General features: G+C 36.0%; 2 protein-coding genes across 2 annotated transcripts in view; both read right to left on the minus strand.

Moving 5' to 3' along the window:
* The window catches only part of LOC116291904 (receptor-type tyrosine-protein phosphatase S), a 47,065-nt gene extending 41,368 nt beyond the window's left edge, over positions 1-5,697 (minus strand). The window contains exon 1 of the mRNA XM_089030315.1: positions 5,578-5,697. The gene's annotated coding sequence lies outside the window, so the exon portion shown is untranslated. The remainder of the gene's footprint in view (positions 1-5,577) is intronic.
* A 1,822-nt stretch (positions 5,698-7,519) lies between these two features.
* On the minus strand, positions 7,520-8,062 carry LOC116291926 (uncharacterized). Its single transcript, XM_031699160.1, has one exon. It carries the CDS (start codon positions 8,060-8,062, stop codon positions 7,520-7,522), a length of 543 nt encoding a protein of 180 aa, XP_031555020.1.
* Between the last annotated feature and the right edge of the window lie 8,845 nt (positions 8,063-16,907).

Here is a 16,907-nt window from a genome sequence, read left to right on the forward strand (position 1 = left end):
TTTTAGAAGAAAAGTTATGACAGGTTAAATATCAAGTGGAACACAAGTTCTGATTTTTTCCTCCACGCCATTTCAATTGTTGAATTTTTGTGGCAACTTAAATATATTGAAAACATGTTTTTCGATACAAAAATTTTTGGTAAGATGTCTTTACACTCGAGCTTTCTCACTGAGTTGAAATTCCATTAAAATATATATATATTCAAGGAGATTAAAGACCAAGATTAAAGACAAAAGATCAAGTTATGAATCAATATCATTTAATTCGTACTTTAGTTTCTCGCAAAAAAAGAAAGAAAGAAGTACTACTCAAGAGCATGAAACGAGAGAAAACTGAAAACACCAATGGTTATTCATCGGTTGCCCCTAGATAAAGATTGAATCATTCCTCGCCTGATTAAGCTAGATACTTACAAGTTTAGGTTATAGCTAGGCTTAGCAAAAGAAAGGGATAATACTCAAAGACTTGAAACACGGCTACCTAACACTAACCGGCTTATGTGAAAAGGACCAACCGATTGGATAGAAATATTGGTCAAGCTCGAAAAATAAAAGGCACTGTTTTTTTTGTTTTGTTTTTTTTTTTTGTTTTTTTGTTTTTTTGTTTTTTTGTTTTTTTCTGCATTACTTCTCGCTAACTTGACATTCTAAAAGAAAAAATAATACTCAATAGAATGAATCGTTGCCACTGACAGACGACCTTGGACCTGAAGAAAATAGCCGATCTAAACCGAGCTGCACTGGTTTAAGCAAAAATGACTGGCCACAAAAAATCACATCAGAGCAAGCGACAATGACCGTGTGTTACCACAAAATCTGGCCGCCCCCAGAATGAGTCACTCGATATTTTACTTCATTATGCAAACCTTGTAGTAAAACAGATTATTTCTATACCTATTTCAAAGTGATGAGAATTTCTGAGGAATTCTCCTCGGAACCGATTCTTCAGAGAGCCCGAACTTTTGCATCAACTATTTGTCTATTCTATCCAAATGAAGTTTTTAAAAACTTCAGATTAAAAACAAAAACAAAAACAAAAACAACGGTACATCAATTCATCCAGCATTGCCAAAAACCGTATTAGGCTTTTTCCAGTGAAAGTTGAATAAAAAAATGAAAAAAATTTAAAAAATTCAATTGATCCGGTAACTGAAAACTATCTGTTCTAGCCAAACTGAAGAGGTTGTAACAACGAAACTAGTTTTTAAAGGCTAAAATACACATAGTGCGTATAAGACAATAATATTAAGAAAGTGAGAATTCACTAGTTTAAATTATGACTATTGGATAATATTTCCAAATGCTAAAAAGGCATTCCCGCATTTTTGGACCAGTTTTAAAATCCCAAATATTTTCATCCCAAGCAGGAATCCGAGCCAGCTCATTCTGAGTTTCACAAATTGAGACGTTTTACTGAAAGTCGTGTCAACTTGTCTTTTAACTTCATACGTCTGTAATATATACTAATATAGATATCTTTGGTTCAATCTTCGCCCAGGTCACTAATTAACCGGATATTCCGAGATGATCTTCTTAAGCTACAGATTTGTACGATCGTAGCCCGCGGCTAGATCCTAAGATCATTAAACATTGCTTGCGTCTGTCAGACGAAACAGAAACCTTTTCATAAAAACAAGTTCAAATGATAAAAATTCAAGAACTTACCGATATGGCGTTGGGTGCTAATTTCTAAAAGTAGAGAACCGTGTTTGAGCCTTGTGTAAGCGATTACTTTAATCTGTTTTCAGAACGGTTATTCCATCAACACAGGGATCCCAGATTCCGGGGGAAGATAACAAGTCACGGATTAATCGCCCACATTCATTTTCATCATCATGCGTCAATTGTCCGCTGCTAATCATTTCAGAATAAATGATAACCATTTGTCTATTTCTTGAATAAAACGCTTGATTGGATACTGGCTCCGAGGTTAAGGAGGCCTTGGTGTTGGCGTCAGTTTGGCGCTCGCCTAACCTAAATCAATTATCCTGTCTACTTGGACCAAACACACAAACAGTTGAGGCACGGGCCCACTTCTACGGCTTTTTCGATCGATAGTTAGGGTTAATTGTAGAACTTCGAGTGTCTAGGGAATATGAAGTGTACGTAAAGACCATTTATGGCCTTAAATGCCCATGTTAAAATGTAATAAACAACATTTGAAGGAGCGCCTAAGGCAATAAAACCGTTAGTGAAAGGCTTTGGATCTGATATTGGTTATGATGAGTTCGTGTGGCACTCGAGTGTATGGTTCAATGCTGATGCACAGGAAGCCCGCCGAAATCATAAACATGACCTTGGTAGGCCACCATTAACGCTATGCCAATATCCATTCAGAATCCATTTGTCATGAATCAATGAACTACAATCCGACTACAATCATTTTCCTCCGTAAAACCTAACAAAAAAAAAAAAAAAAAAAAAAAAAAAAAAAGGCTAAATTCCAATTTGACTGCAAGCTCGAGTGAGCCATGCCCTGACTTCGATCAGCCCAGAGGTTGTTTCAGGGTTTGATCTGTGAGTTAGCCATGCCCTGACTTCGATCAACCCAGAGGTTGTTTCAGGGTTTGATCTGTGAGTTAGCCATGCCCCGGCTGACTTCGATCAACCCAGAGGTTGTTTCAGGGTTTGATCTGTGAGTTAGCCATGCCCCGGCTGGCTTCGATCAACCCAGAGGTTGTTTCAGGGTTCGATCTGTGAGTTAGTCATGCCCTGACTTAGATCAGCCCAGAGGTTGTTTCATGGTTTGATTTATGAGTTAGCCATGCCCTGACTTCGATCAGCCTAGAGGTTTTCAGGGTAAAAATAAGTTGTCTAAAATTGTTCAAAGTAAGTGCGCATCCGTAGTGCATCCGTATAGGGTTGATGATTCGACGAAGGACAAAAAAGATTTAAAAGAAAAATGTACACGAAATTTGAATCCAAGTGCTCATTTATCATTGTCGGACTTCACGTCTGAAAAAAAACCGGACTTGTAAGCTTGAAATATTTAGTTACCAAATAAATCGAAAAAATAAATTAGAGTATATAACGTAATATTTCCGGCTCTCTTTACCCAATAAAGAGTACGACTCAAGAGCATGAGGATATACAAAAGTCTTTGAGAAGACTGCATATAGTGCATATCTGACAGGATTACATTCAGAACTTTGGAGCCCCACTGTGCGACTTCTGTACTGAATGCCACTCACCCATGACTCTGAAAGCAAAATACGGTCTATATATTCTCCCTAATGGTAATATAATGACAAAACATAAAACTGATAGAAAGCAACATTAAATATGGCGAAAAAAAGAATTGCAGAGCAAGGCAGATTTATTGTATTGCTCTATTTCCTCCAATATAGAGAATGACTTCACTGAAGAGGATGAAGATGTCAAACTTTTTTTAAGAAATCTATTTGCTGTTGAAGATATTCGGCAGTATCATAACTAACCGTTTTGTTAACCTAAGCCGGATTTTCATACGTGTTTTAAAGTGTTTACTTTTTTTTGTTCGCCTTACGATAGAATCAATTCTAAAGTCAAAGGCCAAAACGTCAAATGAAGGCAGAAAACTGCTTATAAAGAAACGAATGGAAAGTGGTAGAAAAATGAGCAGATTTTGTACACACTTTGAAAACAAGAAAATGTTATGTGAAAACCAGTTATATAACGAAAAACGAAATTCCATGCACAGATAATTATATTAGTGTACTAGAAATAGAAAGTATTAGTCCAAAATAGGACATATTTATCATCCGCACAGAACCGTGTCTAATCTGAATTGAATAACTTGAAGCTAGGTAAGTCTATAGCATAAACTACGATCTAGGAATCATTGTTAGATTATATCTCCATGCGAGTAAGACGGTTGGGGAGCACAACACGAGATAAATCATTCAAATAATAAAGAACTATTTCATGCTGGTTATAACTGCGTAGAAGTTTTGGAATGTGCAAACGCTGCTCAGCGGAAAAGGCAGGCCTCTCTTTGAAAAGGCATCTTTGATTTAAAACAAAGAATCTGTCAGTCGCGAATCACAAACAATCTCGGCGGAGTGGACATCTCATTTCCGCAGAGAAGATGGTTGCTGCTTTAACTTTTTGAAACTTCTTTCGTGTTGTTTTGGCATTTTATGAATGTCTCGGAAAAAGTCCCCGAAGACAAAAGGAATAAGTTTTTATGTAAATAACACTCTGACAGCTATTTATCATGATGTGTAATTAAGCTGGAAAAACACTTTTGATTAAGAAAAGCAAATAATGGGTCGATAATCGCATTTGAAAAAACATGTTATTGACAGGATTTGACGGTTTGTTTGCGTAAGACGTACATTAAATTATTCGCTTTTGAAATTTGCTCAACAAATCAGCCGGTTCGAAGTTGCTACCCACGCCATGCAGAAGAGAAACGCAAAAAACTAATAGTTAAAGTTTGTAAAACTTGAAAATTTTGAAAGTAAATTCTAATTCCTATTTCTTATAAGACTTTTCAACTTTAATTCCAAAGATTACAGGGTACTTTTGATTAAAGATCAGTGAAGTTTCCGAAGTCGGGTACCATTTTTCCCCCATGCGTTTTTAAGCCTGTGTTTTGGAATAGAGATATGGGGATGCATATGTATTTAAAAAAATGGATTGTCTAATATATTTTTAAAATATTTACAGATAAGTTTAACCGAATTTACTCACCGTGTCAACGTGTCCTTTTATTTTTATCTAATTTATTTAATCACTACTGACATGGTATCCGTTTTGAGTTCAAACATCTGCATAGTGAAGCCATCTTTTTGTAATCATATTTGCTCGTGAAATAAATTAAATATACTGAGAAGCAACAAAAGTTAAATGCTTTAGCAGATGCTGGATGAAAAGATGGAAAGAAGACTGAAAAGCAAAACTACTGAAAAAGGTTTGTAGTTCCCAATGAGTTATTTTTGCAAAATGTTGACTCTTCTTCTTATCTTCTTTAAGAAATATTGCGAACAAAGTTTGTAGAAGCCGTGTAGTAGGCGACAGATATCCAGCTATGGTTCATTTCTTTAGAACTTTCGTCCTTTAAAACCGATACAGCGAAACTAAGGCGATTTATCTAAAACATAACTTGACCACGTTTAAAAACTGAACACTGCCGATGAATCAAGATTTTGCTTTGAAGAATATATTTTTGAAAAAAATCAAATTATTTTACTCGTTTACACCAGAATTTTAAACCAGAGGTAGTCCTGACTGCACACCAAACCAAAAAACAACTAGCCAGGCATTTTTAAAAACAAACTTATAACGCTAGACGGTTTGTCAAGCCGTTTTAAAGATTAAAACTAGAATATCGGTATTAATGAGAGGTATTAATTCCGTCAACTGATGGACAGAATTTTGATATTTTTTACTTTTTAATACACTTTATATCCTTCCGTAGAAAGTAGAATGCAAACAACAACATATATTTATATAATGAAAAAGCGTAGAGCTCTCAGCGTTATTGCCGTTAGACCCATTAACCGTTTAAAGAACTTAACGGTTCTTATAATCTCTTTTCTCTTCTTTGTTCTTTGATAAAAATAACTATTTCTAAGTTAAAAAACAGCCGCTTACCTCAAAAGGTACTAGTCTGTAGTCAGCAGTAGTAAACTCCCTAGTATTTATGGTGTTGTTCACCTTCAAATCCAAACCAGCCTACTAATGTTTGCACTTTGGTATCGAGTATAAAGCTAAAGCCGTTGAGCTGAACGAGTGTGGTGAACACTACGACTCTTCAATAACCTACCAGTTGCATACATAAATACATACATGCCGAGAACGCGTGTCACTCTCATGGGTTTAAATGAATGCTCGTGTAGCTCATATCTCAATTTAATTACCTCATATGTCAAGAGTAACAAAAGGTCAAAAAACCAATTGAGAATACAAACAAGAAGCGACGGCTGAAAAACTGTCACGTGACTAAACAGGAACCCAACAAAATGCCATAAATTTATTTGGTCAAAAACCTTTGAAAATAACGAGGGACTGTGGAGCTTCGGTGCCTGGGGGGTTATTACCACTTATAATCTTGCCCTCATTTTTGATTTATTGCGGGTTGTATTTTTCCTCCCGGGAGGGGGGAGGCATATAATACGGTTTGGACTATCAATCCGAATATCAGCCCCGGCCCCGCCGACTGGCAGCGAACTGTCACGTGACTAAATAGGAAGCCAACCAAATGCCATGGAAGAATGTGGTCACTGAATATGGCTACTTTTGAAAACTACTTTCTCAGTTACAAACAGGTTAATTTGGATTTATTTTCTAGGATTTATTTTCTAGGTAAATTTTTGCAATTATATCCTTATGAAATAAGAGGCAAGGCTTGTCTAAGGTCGGTTAATGTTTTTTCGCTTAAAAATATCTTTAAAAGTACATCAACAATAAAGCTCTTTGATCTGCCACAAATGGCGGGAAAAACGACACGCGTTCTGCAAATCAACCCAGGTGTTTATAGAAAACGAGCCTTGTGATTGGCTGTCTAGGTTACGGATGCTGAGTGTTTTGCCACTGTGTTACTTTTTAATTGAGCAGTTAATCTTCGGGTGTCAGATACTAATCTCCTCAATGAAAGAGTAACAAAATTAAGTTATAACCGAATTTTTTAGTTTTCATACGGTGCTGTACGTAGGTAACGTGGGGGGTTGGGGAGGGGAAAGCCGTTCCCTTATTCCCTTTCCCACCACCTCCCCCTTCGCTTCTTTTTTTGCTAGGTTTCAGTTTAAAAGCCCGGTTCCCTTGGTTACAAGAAGGTTGTGTCTAGATGGGATACTCGCAGTCGAGGTGATTGAGAGAGGGTTGTGTCTAGATGGGATACTCGCAGTCCAGGTGATTGAGAGAGGGTTGTGTCTAGATGGGATACTCGCAGTCGAGGTGATTGAGAGAGGGTTGTGTCTAGATGGGATACTCGCAGTCCAGGTGATTGAGAGAGGGTTGCGTCTAGATGGGATACTTGCAGTCCAGGTGATTGAGAGAGGGTTGTGTCTAGATGGAATACTCGCAGTCCAGGAGAGACTAGCAGGCGAGCTACGATTAGCACTGTTATAAGGGATTGACCGATGTTAATTGATCTCTTCAAAGGAGAGGTTGCGCGATATTATTTCGTAGGTGATTTGCTTGTAAGTAAGTAAAGAATAGACCTATAAATAAGCACTAATAGGAAAAAAGTTGATTGAAATCAAGCTGGAAAAAAAAGCTGATTGAAATTCATAACCGTCTTCACTCAAGCGCGGTCGCATGTAAATCATTAGCTTAGTCGGCAAAAACATAGTTAATGGAGCGGAATGGTTTAAAAACCTATTGTTATCCATTGTTATATGGCGTAACTTGTTCATAGCATTAGGGAATATAGAATTTTGTTCAATAATGTTCAAAATGTGCAAAATTTCTTGAAGTAACAAATGCTATTACATTTCTTAAATGCTCTTCCAACAAAGGAGTCACCGTTTAATAGTGGGAACTACTAGGTCATTATTGTTGTCAGCTCTGGTTCGCTTCGTAGGTCGTTTCTGTATTAGTTCCTCGATGTATTGTGGAGAGAGTTCATCACTAGAACTTCATACTCTATACGCTGTTCAATAGGCAGGCAATGTAGATCTTTCAACACTGGTGTTACATGGCCGTATTTGGCACTTTGTGAGATAAAACGTAAAGATATCTTTTGAATTTTTGATAGATATTTTAGTGTAGACTGTGGCAGACCACATAGGAGGACGTTGCAGTAGTCAATGTTAGATGTTACCATAGTGTGAACCATTGCTTTGGCAGCAGTCTCATTGAGGCACCGCCTGATCTTGAACATGTTTCTCAGGGTAGCAAAACACTTTTTCGCAACACAGCAAATATGACCTTTAAGTGTCATGTTACTATCCATGTCTACACCAAGAAGACGAACAGATTTGGAGACAGGAATCACTTCATTGCCAATTATCATCGGTGGTAGTTCAACACGATTGCGACGAGGACCTTCTAAAGCAATGATTTCAGTTTTGTCATCGTTGAGCTTCAGCATATTAGTAGACATCCATCTTCTTATCTCCATCAGTAAGGTTTCCATTTTAGACTTGATCATTGGAACCTTTTCCCTTCGGCTATGTAGAGTTGACAATCGTCAGCGTACACATGAAACTGAACCCCATGGCTGCGGGCAATGTCACCCAGCGGACGTGAATACGTGGTGAAAAGCTTTGGGCCCAGGACAGATCCTGCGGTACGCCATAGTTTAGATCTTTGGATTCGACATAAACCCCCCCTGATTACAGATTTGTGAGTTAACGCAGGTTTGGATACGGAGAGATGAAAGGACACAAGACTGTGGTCAGATATCCAAGGAGTATTTACAATGACTTCACTTACAATATCCACATCCCGTTCAGTCATTATACAGTCTAGGGTGTGGCCGAGTCTATGAGTAGGTTGGTTTACATGCTGCGTCAGATTGAAGACCTCTAGTAGCTCAAGGAATTCTCTTGTATGATTGTTTGAGGTGAAAATTAAGATCTCCAGATATAACAATCTGCCCTGGGAGGGATATTAAATGCTCCAAAAATGATGCAAATTCCGAGTTAAAACTGTTGCACAGTAATTCCATTTGCGGCAGATGGCGGGGGTCGGTAGATTGTGACGATCCCGTCAGCCATTTAGAATTTACTTTTACAAGGTGCTGGGAATATTCAAAAGAATTATACTCTGTTGGCTGTCAGGACAGCGTACTTCAAGGGATGTTTTGTAAAGAATACCAACACCGCCTCCACGTCGACCAGTGCCTCGAGGAACATGCGACACTTTGTAGCCTTTTGGACAAAAGGTGATTTGTTTAGCTAGCCGATGATTTGTTTAGCTAGGATATTTCGCACGGAAGCCAAGTCTCTGTGTTCGCTATAGCATCAGGGGTGTATTTAGGGGGTGGGTCCTAGGGTACCCGTGACCTCCCTTTCTAAGCCACAAAAGCCATAAAAAAGAGCAAATCGTACCATAGTGCTATGACGTCATAGTAAAAGTTTGGTGTGTAGGGACCCCTTTTTGAAAAGTTCTGGATACGCCCCTGTATATCACAGTCATACTCCACTATGTGGTCTTTCAATTTTGCACCGTTCTTGTTTAAAGACCGGCAGTTTATAACCGCCATAGAAAGAGGTTTTTTTGTGATCGTAGTTTGAAGCTGAAGATGAATTTCAATCAGATTGCTTTTGTTTAAACCTCTTTGACTTGATAAAGATTCTTTTCCACGATGCGTAACGAAGCTCTTAATAGCATTTGTTTGATGAATTTCTCTTCGTTTGACCCTTATTCCGGCTCTTCTACCTTCTTGAGTGCTTCTTGAGTTGAACGGCCGAGGATCAGAGCCATGATCGATGAAGTTGTACACCTTTTGCCGTTCATTAACAGAAAATGTACATTCATTTGTGCCAATAGTTGTATCAATAACGTGTAATGTACTTTCATCAACACCACAAGTAACATCATTAGCGCGGATCAACTTTCAATAACAACAATTGAATATGCGTGTACATTCATAGGCATCAATGGACAATCAATAGCGCGTTTGTACATTCATATGCGCGGAATGTATTTTCTTGTGCGCGAAATTCAACTTCAATAACACCAAATGACAAACAATTGCATTTATGGACAATCATTTACCCAAAAGTGAAAATTCATTAGTGCTATTAGCATAATCATTGACAATCTATAACGCGCTTGGACAATCATGAGGGTCAACGTTATATTCTATAGCGTGGTTCGACAAACATTTGCATGATTCGAATGAACAATAAAAGAAATAAAACAATCATTAGCGATTTTTTAAAAAACTATTTTAGCCTTCAATTTCTTCGCCATTTACACATCGTGGCAAATACGTTTGCATATATCTGAACCACTGATCACATTTAGCGATAGTGATGGTTGCCACATTTCTCTGGAACCCTTCCATTAGCAACTGCTTTCTGTAGAGACCTAGAGCAATCCCTTGTCGTCTTGCCTCAGCCCAATAGTTCGTATGTTGTTGGATCTCTGGACGGCTGATGTCGGCTTTAATTGTTGCTTTAAGTGAGCTAATTGCTATTCTCCTACGCAGCCGCTATTATGGAGGCAGTTTCCTGAGTTTTTTATATGTATTAAAGTGATCAAAAAAAAAAAAAAAAAAACGCTAATGATTGTTTTATTTCTCTTATTGTTTATTCGAATCATGCAAATGTTTGTCGAACCACGCTATAGAATATAACGTTGACCCTCATGATTGTCCAAGCGCGTTATAGATTGTCAATGATTATGCTAATAGCACTAATGAATTTTCACTTTTGGGTAAATGATTGTCCATAAATGCAATTGTTTGTCAATTGATGTTATTGAAGTTTCATTAAGTGTAAAAGAAAATCATTCCATCTCCATGAATGTCTGTACGTGCTATTGTTTGTCATTTGGTGCTGTCGAATGTTCGTGTATCTTATTTATCTTCTATTCTATCAGAAGTCTTGCATGAAGTTAAGTAAAACAAATATTTTCCACAAAATTCAAAATTGCCAAAATTCATAATTCTCCTCTACCCACCAATACACCACACACCAATTGATGAGTTGCAAGCAATCCCAAGAGAGTCAAAAGACAAAAACATAGCGGCCATTGTGGGGCCGTTAACAATGGATGCTAATGAAAATTTTTTTGTTAAATTGCACCAACATGGCCGTGATGACGTAACGTCCAATCGAAGAATACACCACACATACTAACTACTCTACCCACCAATACACCACACATACTTCTCTACCCACCAATACACCGCACATACTAACTACCCTACCCACCATGCAATACACCACACATACTAACTTCGCCAGGAAGAAAGAAACAACTTCAGTGAAATATCTATGAATCAATATCAGTCATAATCAGAAGCTCGCATGGACTAAGAAAAAGGCGGATAAACCCTGAGGACACGTCTGGATATTGATCTAGACGTCACGGAGCAAGCAAGGAAGGAAGAAACAACTTAATATATATATCAAGTATCTAGACCTATTAGGGTCCCGTTAACAATGTCGTGCCGTTAACAATGGATATGCTAATAAGAAATATTTTGTTAAAAGGCACCAGCGCTCTCCCTAGAGACCGCGATGAGGTAACGTGGAATCGAAGAATTCGCAAGATAATGACACGTGGTCTGGAAACTAAAAAGCCTAGCTAAAAATGTCTTTTTATACAGAATAAAACATATTTCAATAAAAAAAGATAACAAAAATAAGGATTCTGTCACTACAAGACTGGGACAAAAAATATCTTAAAAGTTACTGCAGTGTAAAATGTGTAGATGACACCAAAGCTACTCAATACTGATCAGCAAAACCTGATACTCAGATCTGTAAATTCATTCCGTAATAACTTAAAAGAAAAAAGTTACCACTGCATTGAAACTTTTCCTGCTTACTCACGCGCGGAAAGTCTTTCGAGTAAGAGTGATATACTGATTGAAACTTTTGATTGAGGAAGTGTGAATAGAAAAGCCGATGAAGAAACGCCGTTTTAGAATCCGTGTCATAGACCCCTTGCATGTGACATCGAAGGAGCTCAATTTGGAGGGCAAAACAAAAGAATTTCAATCTCCAGAGAATTGGAAGCTTATTGTTTTGTGTTCCATTCCAAAGTGCTACAATGGGTCTATAAACCTGGACTAAGAAAAGAGGCGGGAAACCCATGAGGACGCGTCCGTTCTATGAAAAATGCGCGGGAAACTATTGAATAAATTAGCCCTCTCTTAGTAAAACGCCCTAAAATATCACAAGCAATCACAGTAATAGCAGGAGCTTGCTACGACTAATGAAGAAAAAAATTAGTTTTTACGAAAACGGAATTATTTATCATTATTTTGTCTGTAGAAAAGCGTCCTACATCTTTGAAAAGTGATTACGAGAAACAGACTTTTTCGTATCTAGCATGACATGCTGACCACAAAACATAAGAAAAAAGCGGAAAATATTTCAGGTTAAATATTATGTCATTGTTAATAAATCAAAGCTAATAACTAGAGTTTAGTCTATTAGTTTCAAAATTGATGATTTTCGGTCTGTAAGACTATTAGTTTGTTAGCTTTTTCAAACCCAGTAGAGCAAGTAAATTAAATTATCTACTATTAGTTCGAACTAAGAGTCATAATGACAGACAATCATGAACGTTTAATAAAATAATTGAAAAAGATTTTTTGAGATAAGTTGAATTGCTTAGCGTTGTTTTGCGGGATTTTGCAGAAAGATGAGCTTTTTTCCGCTTTGAAAGAACCGCAACGTCGGCAATGACCGAGAATTTTTGACGGAATCAAAGTCACGTCAATTTTTTAACAATCCGATTTGTTTACGAAGTCTTAAGAAAAATTTACACGCTGCCCATAATATTGAATTATTTAATAAGCTTTCGCATTTCTTAGATTCTCATTATTTTCTTTGAATTATTCAACATGGTAAAAAAGCCGTAAAGGATGGTAAACAAATTCAAATGTATTTTTTAGAAAATAAGTCTAAAAATGCGAGAATATGAAAAAGAGTCTTCGAAAGCGAATCGAATTGATAAATTGGTGAACGTGGCCAATATTTACACCAGTGAAATAAAACAATTGTTTAGGCATGCCTCGCAGATTCGACCTGAAGTGTTTGAACACGATGGGGGGAAAATAACATTGTTCTGGAACCAATCAACTGGAAGCACTTATCAATCGTTTCATTCTCGCCTTCCCGAGACAGTGCCAGTACCATGATCTTACTTTGCTCAATTCTAATCAATCGAAAAATTTAACCCTTTTTCCCCGCTTAAAATTATAGTTTAAATCAAAGAAATAGTATGCCCACTATCCTTAAATCCCCAGTTCTTAAATTGTTTTTAATTACGGAGATTTTCTTCCTTTTCGGGCAATTAATTTGAGGTTTTGGTAATCTTAAGGTGGTTTTGATCATGGTCAAAAATAGCATACAACGACTATTCGCCACAAAACTATCAAATATTTAAATTACTCATAGCTTTTAGATATTAAGGGATTAAATCTTTACTGAAACCTTTTTGACTTCTTCATTATTCGTTTTGATCTTCACGCACCATGAATAAAAAGAAATAAAACAATCTTAAAAGAAGCTAATGCGTAACTATCCGAAAAAAAAATATATATATATATAGGTGTATATATACTTATTTCAATAAAGTTAGTCACCAAAAACCTAGAAAACTGAGATCGCTGAGAATCATGGGAAATATTTTATATCCAACAAGTAAAGCTTTTGACACAAACTGCAGCAGTTGAGGATGCTCAGAGGAGGTGAACTTGTAACTGGTAGAAGATCTTAAGTCCATCAACAGTTATCAAGTGGTTGAAACATGTAAAATGTATCTCCCCATAATCCTTGTCGGTCTCGGCTTTGTTGCTTTTCCGGCGACTAACTTTATTGAAATAAGTGTATATATATAATATATTTTTTTCCTTCTGAGTCTTTCAATTTGCAGCTGCATAAGTTCCTTCATACACTGCGAGGATCAGCTCAATTTGATACATTACAACCGCAGTACAAATATATATTCCATATATATTCTCATACACATTCGTACTTCTGAAGATGGCAATCGCTTTGCCGAAGAAAACATGTCAAGTTAAACTTCTCATTTTAAAATTATTTTAAATGTAGAGGAATTTGAGATACTGGTAAAACATGATCGCCATGTTGGTTGATTTAACAAATCGAAAAACCACAGGGACTCCGCGAAGCAGGAAGAGTATTACCTTACATTTTAAGTTTCGTGTTCTATAGAGCGTGTGCAACCACATGCACATGACTCAAAATCCCTTGACATATGAATAACAATGAAACAACCGCCATGTTGGCTGATCTAACAAGAGAAGCTAATGAGGAATGCTTTGTTACCGTCAACCAAGATGGCGGCTATGACGTAACATGCACCTGCTCTATATTGAGACTTAAATGTAATGGATATTATTTATAGGTATAAAATATTATTACTTTTATTTATAAAATGAAATCTCTACATTTGTTATACTAATTTCTCCTTTCATTTTCTTAAAAGTTACGTTGTCAGCACATTCTAAATATTGTGAATTCTGAATCATTTTCTACTCAAACATCGTTTTTTACCATGCTTTATATAGTGTTGTTAGTACCCAAGATAGACCAGAATGCGCTGCAATTTGTCTAAACTATTTTGGTTAACAACAAAGTCGATAAGCAGTCGGTGAAATGAGTGAAAACGAGCATTAGATAGTACTTTTTTTACTTTTTTTGCGCTGTTTGAAAAACGTTAAAACATGATATTTTGGTAAATATTCATGTGTCCCCCTGAAATCCAAAAACCTCAAGTGCCAAAACGTTTCCCCAGTAGAGGAGGGATTGGGAAATGGGGTGCATGTGACGTCACATCCACCATATTGGATGACTTTATCAAAATATTTGGTCTTGAAAATAAGCTTCTTTGTTTGAGTTGTGTCATCTTATGCGCAACCATTAAATAAAGAAATGATACTCTAGGAAATGACACGTGTCTGGAATGGAAAAAACCCTGTTGGAAATACATTGGTGCATAATCTCCAATCCCCTCCCCCCTTAAGGTCATTATGCGACACAACGGCACTTCATATCTACTCACCAAATATAGTTTTCTCTGTCTGGGTAAAAGTTTATCATCGTAACAGTAATCAAAGCGGATGTAAATCTAAGATTCGGGAGTTTCTTGTAAGAACTGTAGCATCTGGTCATCTGAAAAGAAAAGCTTCTTAGAAGTATAATCACTGAAGATTTCCTAAACAAGTTTTAAAAATTTCCCTCGCCACTAATAAGATAAAAATAAGAATCTTTTTATTTAGCTTTCGCTGCTTTAAGAATTTTTGAGGATTTCTAATCTGGTTTAAGGGAAAGAATAGTTTTTGGAATCATTTGAAGAAGATGAAATGCGTTGTCTGGATAGGAAGTGCACTAGTTTAAGCACTGACGATGAAGAATTTCCCATCGAATAACATCGGGAGGGGCTTCAAAGTGATTAATTACTGAATCCGGGATAAGTCCGGCACTAGCTGACAAGAGTTTAACCTTAGGCGATTCTCTGTTTTATTCAAACTGAAAGCAGTTTCTGCGCCTAAAATAGCAGGAAATAAAAACAAGCTCTTGATACAAATATTACGAAATTCAGAGAGAAAAAATACATCTAGGATGCAAAAAGAAAATATATAGCATATAAAGCTAGAAGGGTTTAAATATTCTTAAAAGAAATTGGCAAAAATAACTGAAAATGATACTAATAAAATAAATAATGCAAAATAAATAATAATAATAATAAAAACTAAAAAAATTCATAATACAAAAAATAATACGAAAACTTACTCTCCACTCAAAATTTTATTTCATTATTCTCTTTATCCTCTCTCGCTATTTTATTAACATCTTCAACCTACATAGGAGATCACGCTGAGAGGTTGATAGTAAGTGAATTGTTTAAGACAAAACTTGCTTTCTTTTAAGATAAATACGACGTTAAGTTTCATATTAAACGGATGAGAGTGTAATTACAAAGTTAAATATATTTATGTTAAAGTTTCGTTTTGGAATAAGGGATGAAAGTATTCTTGCATTATTGGAGGGAGTGGGCGGGCGTATATGAGCGAACAACGTGCAATCTTGGGGAAAGATTTCCTCTCATACGTACGAAATTAATTTTGGGGAATAAAATAATATTCTTAAGGAATTAAAAAACAGAAAGAGAATGCAAGTAAGATTTTTGTTTCGAAATAAATAATTAGAATAATTGTTATATAAAGTAAACAGTGGGTTTCTGCATTATTTTACATTTTATCATTATTTTATTTCTTTAAAAACCTACTTGATTTATTTTTCTTAAAATTACATTCATAATCGTCATCAGTCATTATATTATAATTTATCACCATCATCATTATCTTTCCGAGTTTAAAAAATATTCAACTTACTATCAGTGAGCTATATTGACAAAAATATGTTTTCAAAATGCAAAAAATGCATATCTCGATCTCTCGACAAATACTGTTATAGATGACAACCGTTCCCTTTACACAAAAGACTGGTTTGTATGATGTCTTATCTTTTTCTAATATAATAAATATAATATAATGGGGTTCTTATGTAGCGCATTTCCACATTTTCATATTTTTCTTTTTTTTTTTTTTTTTTTTTTTTTTTTTTCATTTTCATTCTCTTTTTTATTTATTTATTTATTTATTTATTTTTCCAATGCACAGCTTTCATTTATGACCGCGAGAATAAGGATTCAAAACGCGATAGACAAAAACCAGGTTGGTCTATGCCGGAATTCTCAATGGCAGAAGAAAAAGGAAATACACTAATTTCACACAAAGAAAAACTGGATTCACCTGCTTGAAAATAATTGGACGGTATAATCAATATTTAAAATAAAACTGTGAATTTTTTACTAGATTCACGCTTACAATTTAATTATACCAATGTTAATAATAAGCTCTTGAGTCATGCATTAGAAAGTAAAGACTCAAAAATCTTTACAAAGCAAAAGATGTCCGAATGATCTAACGTTGCCATCTTGGCGTCGGCCTCCACATAAAATCTCGTGTACGGTTGTTTAAGAGCTTTTTAATGTTTCTCGCTTTACTTTAGCTCATTAAATTATTTACTTCAAATTTTCAAGGTTAATACAGAAATAGACTTCAACATCTTAAAACATGAAAAATTCATGATTGTTCCTAAGTAACTACGACATAAGACAGGAAATTTCCATCGAGTGATCCAGAAAAGTCAGGAAGTAAATTTTGACTTAGAAAGTCCCACCGTGTATGAATTTCCAGTGCATTTGTCGAAGTCGCGGAGGTTATCTTAAAATTAGCCAAGTAATCTCGCTTTTTATATTCGGAA

This window comes from Actinia tenebrosa, unplaced genomic scaffold, assembly GCF_029948245.1.
Source record: "Actinia tenebrosa isolate PJP-AT-01 unplaced genomic scaffold, QUT_ActTen_1.0 PGA_scaffold15__27_contigs__length_11533743, whole genome shotgun sequence".
In the NCBI taxonomy this organism is placed as follows: Eukaryota; Metazoa; Cnidaria; class Anthozoa; order Actiniaria; family Actiniidae; genus Actinia; species Actinia tenebrosa.

Bases quoted from the DNA above. Each gene is read 5' to 3' on its own strand.
- LOC116291926 (XM_031699160.1), bottom strand. From the start codon at position 8,062: ATGGAAACCTTACTGATGGAGATAAGAAGATGGATGTCTACTAATATG.